Consider the following 14,506-nt stretch of genomic DNA (forward strand, 5'->3'; position numbering starts at 1 on the left):
TAAGAAAAGCAAACAGAGGAAAAGAGCATCTCAGAGGCCATTTTTTCCTCAAACAAAATGGAGAGAAACAAATTCCTTCCACAGCCCAGGCCAGTGCTCAGCTGGAGGGAGGGCCCTTGGATGGTACCCATGCAGCATCCCCAGCTGCATTTGGGCAGCCACAGAGGGGTAGAGCAGCACCTGATGAGGCTGTTCCCTCCTGGAATCCACCCCTGACAGAGCAGAGTCCTGCTCATCCCTCAGTCTGAGAGGTGCTGACAGGGCTGGGCACCTCTGAGCCAGTGAGAGTTTCTAAAGGCAGGGTTTATAATTTTGTCCATTATTGTTAATTAATATACTCTTCTTATGACAGTCTATCATTAGGCAAGACACTGTTTATACAGCAAAAGATCACAAAGAAATAAAGCTCTCAAAGGGAGGAAGTTGAGTCAGGTGGAAATGTCACACAGAAAAAATTTTTCAGCCTTCCATGAAGTTCATTATTTTCCCTTTTCTCTGCATAGAAAATTGTGATTAAAGAAAACTACCATGACCACCATAGCCTAAACTCAGTTCTTTCACTCTGCTATTTATTCTCCATATTTCAGTCTCCAGATTATTTTGTGGAAATGCTGTTTTATTTACACTTTTAGGTCACTTCAATTTCAACTTATCAAAAGTACCTTATAACACACCTTAACGTGTAAAGATCTGCAATATGCATGCTCAAACAGATTATTAAAAAAAAAACAAATAGCAAAACATGTGTTTTATGATGATACACCTTGAATTAACATACTTTAAAAAAAAACAAAAGAAAACCACTCTACCTTTGCCTGGCGTTTCCACACTTTGAAGAGAATTCTATAAAGACAAAACCAGAGAGGAAAAAAGTAATCAGTCACTTCAGAAAAGACTGGGTAGAAGTTGTAATGGTTGTAGGAGTAGAAAATACCATGGAAAGGGGAAAGGATTTAGATTTATTTAATGTTATGATGACACAAGACATGACAGATTCAGAACACCAGGACCTGCTTCCTCTACCACCTCAGCCAAGCCACTCAGCCCTGATTTCTGACAGTATTTGGGCAAGTCAAGGTACAAAGAAGCACTCATCAAATGTGCTCACACGTTCTCAGCCTCCACAGTGGTACAACAGAGAGAATTCCTTCTCCACCTCTTTGCTAGCCTTACAATCAGATGTGAAGCCCAAAGGGCAGGGTCTTGGCATCTTCTCTCAAAGGTGAGGAATAGCATGGCTCCACTCAAGTACCCTCCATTTCACCTACTCCTGTGCCAGATCACTGAAAACAGCTGTGCTCTGTAAGGGCCTTTGAGCAGGCAGCTGACCAGGGGTGACCAAAGGGAAATATTGACTGATGTGAGACCCCAAAGTGCTCTCCAGCTTCCTCATGAGGACAGGTGACAGGCACTGATGTCTTCTCCTGGTCATCAGTGACAGGACCCAAGGGAGTGACATGAAGCTGTGTCAGGGGAGGTTAAGTGGCTATCAGGAGAAGCTTTTTCACCCACAGCTGGTTGGGCTCTGAACAGGCTCTCCAGGGAAATGGCCACAGCCCCAAGCCTGACAGAGTTCTGGAAGCATTTGGATGATACTTGAGTGCACAGGCTGTGATTCTTGGTGGGTCCTCTGCAGACACACAAGTTGGACTTTGATGATCCTTGTGGATCCCTTTCAACTCAGCAAGCTCTATGATTATATGAGTCTGTGATCAGACTTATATCTACAAAGCAGCACAAAAATAAGCAGCAAATCTTGACCAGAGAGACTGCACAGTTAATTCTGCATTTCAGTATTGCCTCTGGCTTGCACTGTTTGAACCCACATCCCTGTAAGTTTTTCTGCCCTTCAAAGGCATTAATCCCTTTGCAGTGGGCTCAGAATGCTTCATGTTAATACATATGTATTCAGCATGATGCTTCCCAAAAATTACAGAGCATGCAGAGGTGGCAGAAGAAATACAATGCTGGATGTACATTCTCCCCATGGCACCCAGCTTGGAGCTGCCAGCATTTGTCTGGTGAAGATGAACAGAAGTCGTCAAATGCTTACTTGAGGGGAGAAAAGCAGCATCCAGGCTGAGAATTATGTTTGCACAATCTTCATAATGCAGCGAGACAAATGGGAACAGAGACTTTTGTTCAATTCCCTCAAATTTTGGAAAGTAAACAACCTTTTGGCATGGTACTTATAATTTCAACCTAGTAAAGCATGCTTAATATATAGTGGATTAGTGCCTGTTCTGGCAGGATTTGCTCTCCTATGACATTTTGTGAGCTGCTGTAAGAAAGGAATGGGGGGAAAAAAAGGAGAGATGAAAAACATTTAGCATGCATCAGCCCCAGAGCCTCCCCTGAACGGATTTGAAAATCCCAGGGTTAGGTTGGTTAGAGACTGAAATAATCACATTTACAAAGAGATGCAATCAGTTAAGAAGAAACCAGCACTGGTGCCAGTTGCTTTCATAATCTCTTAACCATGGTACAGGAATGCACAGTACTGGCAGTGAGAAGGTAATAAGTACAATTTAATTAAAGACAGAAGACTGAAACTAAGTTCCTTTGTTTTGTTTTGGGGTTTTTTTTAACCAGAATTAAATAGAAGCACATTCTTTTTTTTTTCCCAAGTAGGAGAGCACCTATGTACAGATAGGTATAAACAAACACACACTGAAAACCTATGTAATTTGCACTGGAAGAAGTAAGCAGCGGTTTCCCTGAGGCTTTATGTGCACTTGTGCCAAATGGACGTGTTAAAAAATATTCCATAGAAAACCACATAATATATTACACTAAACGATCAGGAAATCATGTGGAAAAGCAGTTAGAATGTTTTTCTGGCACCTCTTCCTTAGCAGATGTGTAATGCTGCAGTGCTTGAGATGCAACAGGTTGCCTCAAAAATGTCACTTAATTTGTGGGGCTGTTTACCTGCTCATCTGAAAAAAGCCTCTCTTCCTCCTAACAAAATATTTTGGTGCTACACTGATGAACATAATAAAAAAAATTCAAGCAATATGGTAAAATACAATAATATTGCAGCATTTAATAGTTTTTTCAGTACCCAAAAGTTACTCAAAAAATGACCCTACCATTCAATATGAGTTAAAATCAAAAAGAGGCTTGAGGGGGTTGGTACCAATTTTGACTACATATGTTGCTACAGACAGGAAAGCTGGTCAATTGTCTTAGCACAAAATATTGACAAATAGAGATGCAATCTGATTTGTTACATTTCTATTCTACATGTGAAGTAGTTGCATGTGGCATTCACATTCTCCTGAAAAATCCCTTCGCCCAGGGTTTTTCTCCTGGGAAGCTGAGAGGCCTCAGAGGAAAGGAAAACAATTCTTATCTCATTTGCTGCTCCTGTGTTTTGCTCACGTGTGGAATGTGTTTGGAGATTGTTTTCCCACAGGTGATTGTTTAATTGGGTTCTGCTGTGAGTTGTTTTCACTCTTTGGCCAATCAGGGCCAAGCTGTGTCAGGACTCTGGAAAGAGTCATGAGTTTTCATTATTATCTTTTAAACCTTCTCTAAATATCCTTTCTGTATTCTTTAGTATAGTTTAGCATTCTTTAATATAATATAGTATAATAAATTAATAAATTAGCCTTCTGAGAACATGGAGTCAGATGCCTCATTCCTGCCTTCATTGGGACATTTCCCAGGAAATACAATAGTTGCATATAGTGTGTAATGACTATCCTCACGAAATGGGACAGTGCTCAAGTTACAAAACACGCAGGAATATATTTGACTGTTTTTATGACATTTATAGTTCAGCTGCTGAGAAAGATGAAGCTCTTTACGGAATCAAAGCCCAACCTTTTCTGGATTGCTGAGGTCTATTGACTGTCCTAGCAGTATTTCTCAAAGGAGTGAAAAGGCAGCAGCAGCAACAGCGTTTGAAGTCAGTTGTTAGTCAGGTCTGCTTCAGCACAGAGGGAGTCAGAGGGACAGGGGTGGCACTCAAGGTCACAGGCAGCTTTTACAGGAAGGCTTCAAGGGACAGACAACCAGCTCAGCTAACCAAGCCTCAAAGGCAGTGTTAAGAGAGCAAAACCTCAATAACTGAAAAACTTTACAGCGTGAAAGACAATCTAGGCAGTAGTTTTCAAGAGATATGTTGCTGGAATCCAAAATGCAAAGAATTCTCAGAACTTTGGGCCTGCAAGCCAAATCTAAGAATTAAGCACAGGATTTAATTTTAGACCTTAGAAGAGGCTTCCGAACTTCGGTGCGAGAAAGTAGATTTTTAGTTTGAAACAGAGACACATTAAGAAGAAGAAAGTTTAAAGTTTTGTAGTTTAAGATACAGAAAAAATAAAAGTTGTTACAAAGGTAAACAAGGAGTTTAGAATGCAGCACTGTAAGTCTGTGTGTCATAACATGATTGGATAAGAAAGTTTACACTGTAACATGAGTCCATAAAACAAAATATTTAAGGACTAAGTCAAAACATAAATATCCTTGTTAGCAGTATTTTATTAGTCAATAAATCCTTAAGAAGTTTTGTAACTAAGGGTCTTATGACTTTCTAAACCACGCAGTAAAGATGTGAACCAAACTCACCCTTCCTATGTAGAAGAAAATAAACCACATCATCTAAAAACTCAGAGGTCCTTTCTCTAACTCATTCAAAATTCCTTAAAAAATCCCCACAAGATGTGAAACAGCTTCTTACTGAATATTAGAACAGAAAAATATTTAAGACTGCTCAATCAGGACAATCTTTTCAACATTCAGAAGAGGCTATTTAGAACAGTATCATTTTCCTCATTACAGATGAGCACACAGTATCATTATCATCGTTCCTTATCAGCTGCAGCCTCTGGAGATCCCAGCCAGGACCAGCACTGTGCTGTGCTGGAGACTGCACAGAGATAAGGAGAGGTGTGCCTTGCTCTGAAAGGATAATCTGAACAGGTAAAACAGGAAAAGGGAAGTGTATTGCTCCCTCCATGTGAGGAAGAACATGGAAATTGCTTTAGGAGAAACTGTAAATATTGGAGACTGTCTATGTGGTGGAGGTGGACATTCTCACATGCTGGGGAATGAGCAATAGCAAACAGGGAACATTCGGAGCAGAGATTTTTTTTTGTTTCTTTCTACAACAAGTAGATCACGTGATAATTTAATGATTTGCCTATCAATAGCCAATTAATCTCAAAAATAAAATCCACATTTGCATGACAACGACTCTGAAGACAAGCAGAAGAAAATATGAACTTCCACAAAAAAAACTAAGCCTTGAAAAAGATAGCCTGTACTGTTAGGGTTTTATCCCATGGCATGTGTAGCTTTCTGACTTAGGGTGAGCCCCACTAATAGGAACTGTTTTGTCTCTTTGACCACTGCACCCATTTCTCTGCTCAAATTCAGAGAGGATGGGGCTGCAAATGGACCAAGGGATATATATAAGGCAGTTAAAAGAGGTGGTTTACACATTAGGTTCACAGGGCTGACCTGAGCACTAAAAGATAAAATACACTAAATTTTTCTTACCTCAAAATAAATGTTTTTATCAAATTAGTCATGATATATTTCTTCTGCTCTAATTCCTTTCTAAAACAAAGTTCTGTTGCTTTCCTATCTTTTACCTGGACCAAGCTCTTTATCTATCTCTTAAGAAAGATTCTGGATTGAGAAAATTCTTGTCTCAAGGACAAAACACTGATCATCCTGACACCTCTTAAGAGAATCTGGAGTTAACTGAAAAGCAAATCATATGAATCCCTTGTTACTTCCTTTATCTCTTTCTCTACAGTATTTACTCTCTAATATCCAAGAAGAGCTTTTCTTAAATGGATATTCTTATTTCCATTTGATTCCACATCATGCCAGATAAAATGTGTGCCAACACAGACTCATTTATGCAGGAATTTACCCCCAGTAGCATTTTCTAATAATTGATGCCAAAGCAGAAATTAAAAGATTTAGAATAATATAGAAGCAAGATTTGCAGGGAAGCATGAACTAGAAGGGAAGCAAGAAAAGCCACTTAAGTGAATCAGCTGGTCAGGTCTGAGCAACAAACCAAAAACTCTAGAGCTGCCTTTCAGACTTGGGTGTTGTCATGGTTTGAGCCTGGCACAGAGCCAGTGCCCCCATGAAAATGCCTCACCCTGGCGTCTGCTGTGAGATGTGACCAGGAATAAGCAAAACAGGCTCCAACTTAAACATAAATAACACTTTATTACCTAAAACTACAGGAAAAAAATAGGGAAAGAAAAAAAAAATTGAAAATCTTACAAAAACCACTTTTCCTCCTCCCCACTCCCTGACTTTCCCAATCCAATACATTCTCTCAAAAACACCAACTGCCCAGCCCAGCACGACACGTTAGTATACTCAAACTGCAGTTCATGAAGAGGAAAGGAGTCCTTCTTGTTCCATAGGCTTCTGGAAACACACTGAAAACCTCGGATGCTTCCTTGTCACTTCGGCACCGCCCGGGGAAAAAAAGTCCTTTTGCCGCTTGTGACATGTTCCTTCCATGCCCAGTGCTCTCACCACCGAGACATGGCCAGAGCTGCTTTTAGGGTGGTCTTTCAAGGATGCCTTGTCTCACTCCAAAAAGGCACAGTCTCTGCTTTTGGGACAACTGTCCCCCCCATATTTTTCCAACCCCCTGGGGCCGGGGGGTCCTCACAAATGAACCCTCCTGGTTTTGAGGCACTGCCTCCCCCTAAATGCAGTCTGTGTCACAGGAACAACTGAGTCCATGGCTACAAGAAAAAGTCCAGCCAAAAGGCCACTCCAAATCATCTCTCCCCATCCAATCATCTCCACAATCTCCGGGCCAAGTCATCTCATCTCTCATCTCCCTTCTTATTCAGCTTCGAGGAGGATTAGCATTTTTGCAAGGCCCCAATCATGCAAGAAAGGGTTAAAAGTTTTCAGTCTCTGTCTGTCGGTCCCGGAGCGACTCCCACGCACGCTGCCCACACGCTGCCGCTCCGGCCGGGCAGTCTTCCTCCCCCTTCTCGCTGGCTGCTCTCCTGGGGGGGGGGGGCTGGCTGCCCGATGTCTCGATGTCTCTTGGGGCTCCCCCACCCTTCCATCCTTGAAAGCCCCCTCAACCCCCACCTCTGTCCAGGCCCCCGGCCTACCGCATGGCCGCCCCTCCCCCGCCCAGCAGCAGCGGGCCGGGCGGGGGAAGGGATCTGACCTCTTCGCCCGACGATGTCCAAAAGAGGAAGTGCCAGGGCAGTGCCTTGCTTTTAACCCCTGTGTATTCTCGGAGGTGTGTCCAAACCCCACTGGCTACACCAGGTGTCAGTATGAAACCCAAAACCTTCATTGGTTTGACCACAGCTTCCCAGAATTCCCACTCCTTCCTGGTCAAACCATGACAGGTGTTCTTCCAGACTTGGGTGTTCTTACACATAGCACAAGCCATGGCAGAAAACAAAACCAAACTCAACAGGAAAGAGAAAGGATAAAAGTCCTGCAGGAGTCAGGTAATGGTCTGAATGCAAGCATCACACACAGAGGCTGGCATGTTTTTCTAAAGAGTATTTGCTGTGAGAAAGAATGACAAGAGACCATGCAAGGACAGAAGATAATTCCTCAACAATTTTTTTTTTTTTTTAGTGTGAGAAGGGAATTTCCTTAGGGTGTGAAAAAATCATCACTACTCACAGTTATACCAGAGCAAATCCAAGTGATTAATGGCTTGATTTTCAGATTTGCTGAGCACCTGTATCTCCAAGTTGCTGACTTCAAAAGAGCTTTTGGGTGCTCAGAACTTGTATAAATCAGATCATAGTCACTTATCTAAGGTCACACCAAAGCAGCTGATGACAAAACTGAGAGGGATACTGCCCTCCAAAGTCCCAGTTCACAATTATTTAGAAACCCCTGGAAAACCCAATTCAGTGTTTTAAGAGTATTTCAGCTAAAATCAAGACTGTATGATGCTGGTACTCTATTTATTTATTCTATATAAATAGCAGGGACATATCAATCTTACAAAAAAAAAATCACTATTTTAATGACATTTCTGGAAGTTTTTTTAAAATTACTGACAACCTGTACTAAATATCTGCAAATCTAATACTCTGACATCACATGATAAATGGTAAATAGGTGATGTGGCAAAGAGTTTTCTACATTGAGTAGAAAGAGCTGGAGGAGAATATCAGTTCAAGTTAAACACATGGCAAATTTTCTGTTGGTCCTCTATCGCATTACATATGGTGAACATTTTTTTTTACAGTCTTGACCCAACAGACGCCAAAAGGAAAACAAGACAGCAAGACAGTAAGATGTAGCAAGACAGAAAAATGGACTTGATCAATCAAAACAAGAGTGATACCCATTCAAGTTCCAGTTTTAAAGAGAAAAATAGGACACGAACATGCATCTTTTACCTGTGCTCTCCCCAAAGCATGGAGTTTCCAAACTGCATCAGTGATGTCTCTGGTTTCCACAGAACACAGGACACTGCAGATGGCTTTAGCTGCCTCAATCACATTATCAATATTATTCTGTTGATAGGAGAGAAATGGGGGGAGAAAAGGAAACAGTTGGCACACAGCATTTCCCAGAAATACCTGACCATAACCTTCATGGCAGTGAGGGGTAGGAAATCCTACCCTATCAAGCAGAATTCAAATACCATGGCTTAGTCTGGCTACACTGAAATCACCACAGGCCAATATTTTCCTAAGGATGGTGACATTTCTGTTGAAGTCCAATTATCTCCCACAAAATGCATGCTGGTCAAAAACCACAAGAAATTTGGTATCAAGGAATGATTTTAAGGGAAACCCTTGGTTTGGATGAACTCCAGCAGTGTGGAAGCACTGTAAAGAAGCTTCATAGGAGACCTGAAGCCAAGTGATTCATGAGCATTCTGTAATTCTGTGAATTTATCCTCACTATTGTCTCCTACCCATTTCTGCCAGAGTTGGAAAACAGCCACATTCCTCCTAAAAATAGGTACTGTGTGGGAGGCTGCATAATCTGACACCTGTGGACTGAGTACTTTTGCAACCTGCTTTCTGCAAAATTATATATTTAGTTAAAACTATAGAATCTTATTGATTGTAAATTTAGATATTTTAACATTGCCAAATTTAGATATATTAATATTGCCATATGGGAAAAAAGCTTTGAGATGAAATACTTTGAGGAACAAAAAAAAAAAAAAAAAATTGGATCCCCAAAGGAAGGAAAACACAATATGAAGTACTCTATGTTCAGGAAAATAAATAAATAAAAATACATGGGCTTTCTGCATGGTTATATCACTTCATTAAACCTTAAAATACATTCTCTGAACAAGCAGAAGCTCTCCTATAAATATTGTCCATGTTTCTGTACTGATAAACGTTCCTTTTAGTGCACTATAGCATGTGGATGTACCCATGAAACCATTTCTCTCACTCATGCATCTTGTGCCTGAAAAATAAAAATCATACCAAGACGAACTTTCTGTTTTCAGGCTTAAGTTCTGTGCACAGACTGTACTGAGAAGGTTAGCATCTGTCATTATTAGAAATAAACATAAAAATATATTGAGCTTACTAATTACACATTACCTGCTTCAAGCAGAATTAAAGCAGGAATGAGTTACATGAAATATCCACAAATATCTGGTGGTCAGATTCTTTTAGACATAAGCTTTTGGGTTTTTCTTTTAGTAATTAAGGACACAAACACCTTTTCATACTACAGGTTCTAGAGAGGAAAGGGCTGACTGTGATCTCTTGAGAATTTTAGATCCTCCTTGGTGCTGAAGTTGATTGGGGCTCAGTAGTATGCATAACCCAGTGCTATGTGTAACCCTGACAACTCCAGAACATTATAAAAGCTGGTTTACTCTGATTTCTTGAAGAAATAAGTGAGTATATGCATATATATACATATACATAAATTTCTATATAGAGTTTTTAATTAATATAAAATATCATTCCATTTTTGCATTTGATTTAAATAAGTTTTAATTTAGCATTTTGCTTCTTCACAAGCAGAGATGTATTATTGGAAGAAGGAATTTTGTGCCTATAAATACAGCTCTGCAGGGTAATTTCTGAGCAGTAACAAGCAATAGACATACACAAAAGTAACCCTTAAATAGAGAAACAGCTCTCTGGATGGAGAAAAATAAAAACAAAACCTAAAACTCAAACCCACCCACAGTTTATGTATTTTTGTACGTACATATAAATGCTATTCAGTAAAGAGAATTGGTGTCCTGAGGAATGTTTAATATGCTATTCTGTTTAGAGAGAAACTATCAAAGTATTAATATTTATAGAAGCTACTTTACCATACACTTTATTTTTATGGTAGCTACTTCTAAGGAGCATATTGCAGATGAAGAATAGTAAGCACATAAAATTATGTGATACTGAATACTACACATGATGACTTCTTCCACACTATTTCTCTGCTGGGATGTTATCATGTAAAAATTTCTCATTTTTTCACATAAAGAGTTCTCTTTTTTCATGTGTAGATACATGACATGGATTTTTGTCCCAAAGAAGGGAAGATGGAGCCTCATTTCTTACAAAAATTTTACATCTTCTGAAATTCCAAAGGAACTCCAGTCAACAACTTGTAATTTTTTTCCCCCTTCTACATATTTAAATAGAGCAGAATCTTAGAAGAATATTTTGGTGTTTCAATAATTTATATGACAAAAAAAAAGTTATTTCATTCTAGAACTTCTACACTCTGTATAAAATATTTACAAATTCCTCTCTAACAGTCCATTTTGAATGGATTTCAAAATGAAGTGCTTAAAAAGTGGTTGTCAGGGCAATCAAAATTGGCTGCTTATTTTACAGCACATATTGTCTGAAAAATACATTTCAAAACTTACACTTCAACCCTAACAGCACCAACTCCGTCTTTGTGCCAGACATCTTCATTATATTTTTAAAATTTTTGTTTTATAAAGTCATTATCCATCTCAAAATTAATTTTCCATTTATGTACCACTATTAGTAATTAGATTAATAATGATAGTTGGCTTGTGCCATAACTCAAAAGTACTGGCATCCCATATCTGTGGAAGAATAAATTTGTAAATAAGTAAAAAAATGTGCAAAAATTTTTCTTTCAACTGGGAATCTCAAGGTGTGTCTGGTTAAAACTGAATGCTTCAAGAACTTCCAGCTGAGTACAGAACTTCAGCAGTTACGTGTGCACTTAATTTACAATCTGTGAGCAGCTCCCAGAGTGTGCTGAAGGTGGATCATGGTGAACCAAAGAGGAATAACAACAATGCCAGCAGGGAATGGGAATAGCTTGGAAAAGTGGGAATACCCTGGAAAAGTGACAGAATTACTTCTGTGAAGACTTGGGATAAAGGGGAGCTACAATGACCTCAATTTTCAGCCTTCTTTAAGCAATCTAATTAAAAGTTAGAGAAAATAAGTAAACAAGGATTCAAAGCCCAAATAAAGGAGTCTCATTTTTTGTTTTGTTTGCTACATATTACTCATTACATTAGAGCTCCATCATTTTTTGAGCCACTAATTAAAGCAAATCAGACTTCATGATTCTAGGTTTGAAAAAGCTCCATACACTGAGCCTCAGGAAAATATCCATGATATGACCTAAATCATGAACTACCATTCCTACTCTTTTAAGCAATTAATATGAACTTATTTTTTTTTAATATAGCCTGAGTAGAGAAGGCCATATAAAAAAAAAAAAATACAGAGAAATTTAGCTCTAGACACATGCATATTTGCTGGATGGTATGAATATTTGAAAAATGTACTTCCTTCCCTTTATAAAAAGTTAATGGTTTCAAGAAATTGCTTACTCAACGTAAAAATCTTTAGCAAAAACAAATTTAGGAATGCTTCATTATAGGTCTGAGGAAAATCTGCTCAGTGTCAGTTGCAGAGGGTGGATTGCAAAGTCTCATTAATGTTGAGGTTATGGCTTTTTTTGAATTTAGAACCCTCTTGCTTTAGGCCCTAAAATTTCAAGTGAATGTAAATAACTACCCTGGTGGGTCTGCTTCAGTGAAGAAATATACATGTGCATTTGAGCTTGGGGACCTAACTTTTCCAAATGGTTATGACTGCATCACATTTTATACACTAAACACTTCCCTTTGAGATGATGTTTACAAAGGAAAATTCAGCAAATACCTGCACAGCATCAGACCCAGAGTTTTACTTTGTAGCCAGGCACAAAATTAGTGTTTTGCATTTTGAAAAAGCATCAAAGATTTACACAAAATGTAAAATGTTTGTATATATCTATATTATGTATTTATAAATATATATTATTGATATATATGTATTCATGTATGTGTCTCTATGTTTAGGTGGATTTCTATATATGTGTGTATATGTATAAAATTTGTATGCAAATGTATGTTCTATGGCTATTCAAAATAGAAATAATAGTGGATCAAGAATATCCAGAGAGATTAAATTCAGAACTTAAATGTAGGTGACAGAGTTCTGAAGAAAAATATTCATTTTACATTGTAACATATATTTCAAAGAAATGCATAATTTAGCATAATGAGTTATAACTCTGGAAGGGATACACTGGAATATCTTCATGCTACATCAGTGTTCTTTGATTTTTATAAGTCTTTTGTTCTTTCCAGTTTCAAACCCTGGAAAATCAGTTATCATGCCAACTTGAAAGTCAGATCAAATCAGTTATCATGCCAGCTTGGAAGTCAGATCAAATAAACATGTGGTTTCTTCCAAGGTATGACTCAATTTGTCCTTTAGACATTTGTCCTTAAAACACTGGACAGCAGAGAAGATTTCCTAAAGGAGTTTTTTCCTTCAAGCATGTAGCATTCAATTGGCAGCCCCCAAGGCTTTAAAATAAAGCTCTTGGGAATTTTGCTGGCTAAACTTAATCCTTCAAACTACCACATGCTTGCATGTATATACTAAATATGTAAACATCAGGCATGGGGGTTTGCAAAATGAGGCACAAATTTTGTAGATCCATATAATGCATTATACCTCTACTCATCCCAAGTATTCTATTGCCAACTCAAACAACTCTGGTTTTATTTACAAGTTCCTTGACACGTAAAAACAGTCACCTTTGATATTTTAAATTTGTAGCACTTTCTTCCTAACCTCAGACCAGGTTTTATTAAGAGAATTTGTATCCTTTCAAGGCCAGATTAAGCAGTCTTAATTAACAGTCTTCCTTAATTGCATCTAAGACAGATTAATAATTAGATACCTTTCATGTAGAAGTTAATGCTTTTCTGGTGTAACAAACTGAGAACAAATACCTCATTTTGCAGCAGATACTCCACTTGACCTCCGTAGTTGATAATAACAGAGACAAGGTTCTGCCTAGGAATCAGGAAAAAAAAAGGAAACAATATCAAGTTAATAAGAATTAGATAAAGAGAACAAGAGAACAGGTTTGTTTTTTGTTCGGTTTTTGTTTTTTTCACATTCTAGACATTTGAAATAATTTGAGACTGATTTTATATCAGTATAAAATAAAGCCAAGTGTGTATGTAGACATCATGTAATTGAGCCTGGACTTCCCTGGGTTTTTGGTAGACTTTTGCCACAAAGAATACATGAAAAAAGTCTGTTTATAGAAGATACAAGTTTCCCAAGTTAAAGAATTCCGGTAAGTGATTTACTGTTTCAATGTTTATTGAAATTCACTTCCCAATTATTTTACTCTTTATGGCTAAGCAAGTGCTTAAATATTACCTAAAGAAGGATGGACTCAAGTACATGCTACATTCTTAAAGCTAGGCTTGATTATCCTAAGGCTCTTTTCCAACTTCAGTGATTTTATGATCCAATGCCTTCTGTCTCAATCACTTCACAGACTTAAGCTGCATGGAATCAGATAAAACATCTGCCCAAGATCTGGAAAATCTCAACACTTCCAAAGCACAGGCTAAGTCCCAAGTATAAAAGTATGTTATAAAACAGGGCAGCATTGCTGCATAACCCATGAAACTTAATTTGCATGCAGTTCTCAAGTTTGCATGCTCAAACTGTTTCAGCACCTGCCTTTCCATAGCATTTCCTAAGCAGTAAAATTTGCTTTACTTCTGCAGAGAGCCACTCACCACTCTGTAGTTCCATACCTTTGCCATGCTACAGAAGCTGCCAATTTGTACAGGCAGACTGCTGAGTCTTAGCAAAGCTTCACTAAATTAATTAGGATTATGAAGAGGAGCATACACCTCTCTAAACTCCTCAACTGATGCTTCAGCTGTAAATCTCACACTTTTACTACCACAGCCTCCAAGTGCTATCCCCAACAGACAACCAGATTCAGATTTTTGCTTCTAAGAAGCATTTGTGTAATTTTCTTGTTTCAAGCACTGTGAAATTCTCGTTCGTTTGTCAGCTGAACAAAACAAAAACAGGTGCCTGTGAGACCATTGCTAAGGCATCATCCTGGCAAGCCTCCTCTGTAGGGTCAAATCATCAGGAAAGGATAAGGAAACTGTAATTCCCAGTTTTACACCTTGCCTAGCCCACTGGTTAGTAAAAGGGACACATCATTACCTTGA

General features: G+C 38.6%; 1 protein-coding gene across 9 annotated transcripts in view; it reads right to left on the reverse strand.

Moving 5' to 3' along the window:
- The window catches only part of PIK3C2G (phosphatidylinositol-4-phosphate 3-kinase catalytic subunit type 2 gamma), a 333,216-nt gene that overhangs the window by 147,984 nt on the left and 170,726 nt on the right, over positions 1–14,506 (reverse strand). For all 9 annotated transcript variants that reach the window (XM_064735090.1, XM_064735079.1, XM_064735101.1 and 6 more), the window contains 3 exons: positions 13,250–13,313; positions 8,379–8,495; positions 810–843 (listed from right to left, as the gene is read on the reverse strand). In XM_064735090.1, the coding sequence (XP_064591160.1) occupies positions 810–843; positions 8,379–8,495; positions 13,250–13,313 (215 nt within the window). The remainder of the gene's footprint in view (positions 1–809; positions 844–8,378; positions 8,496–13,249; positions 13,314–14,506) is intronic.

This window comes from Zonotrichia leucophrys, chromosome 1A, assembly GCF_028769735.1.
Source record: "Zonotrichia leucophrys gambelii isolate GWCS_2022_RI chromosome 1A, RI_Zleu_2.0, whole genome shotgun sequence".
NCBI classification, from domain to species: Eukaryota; Metazoa; Chordata; class Aves; order Passeriformes; family Passerellidae; genus Zonotrichia; species Zonotrichia leucophrys.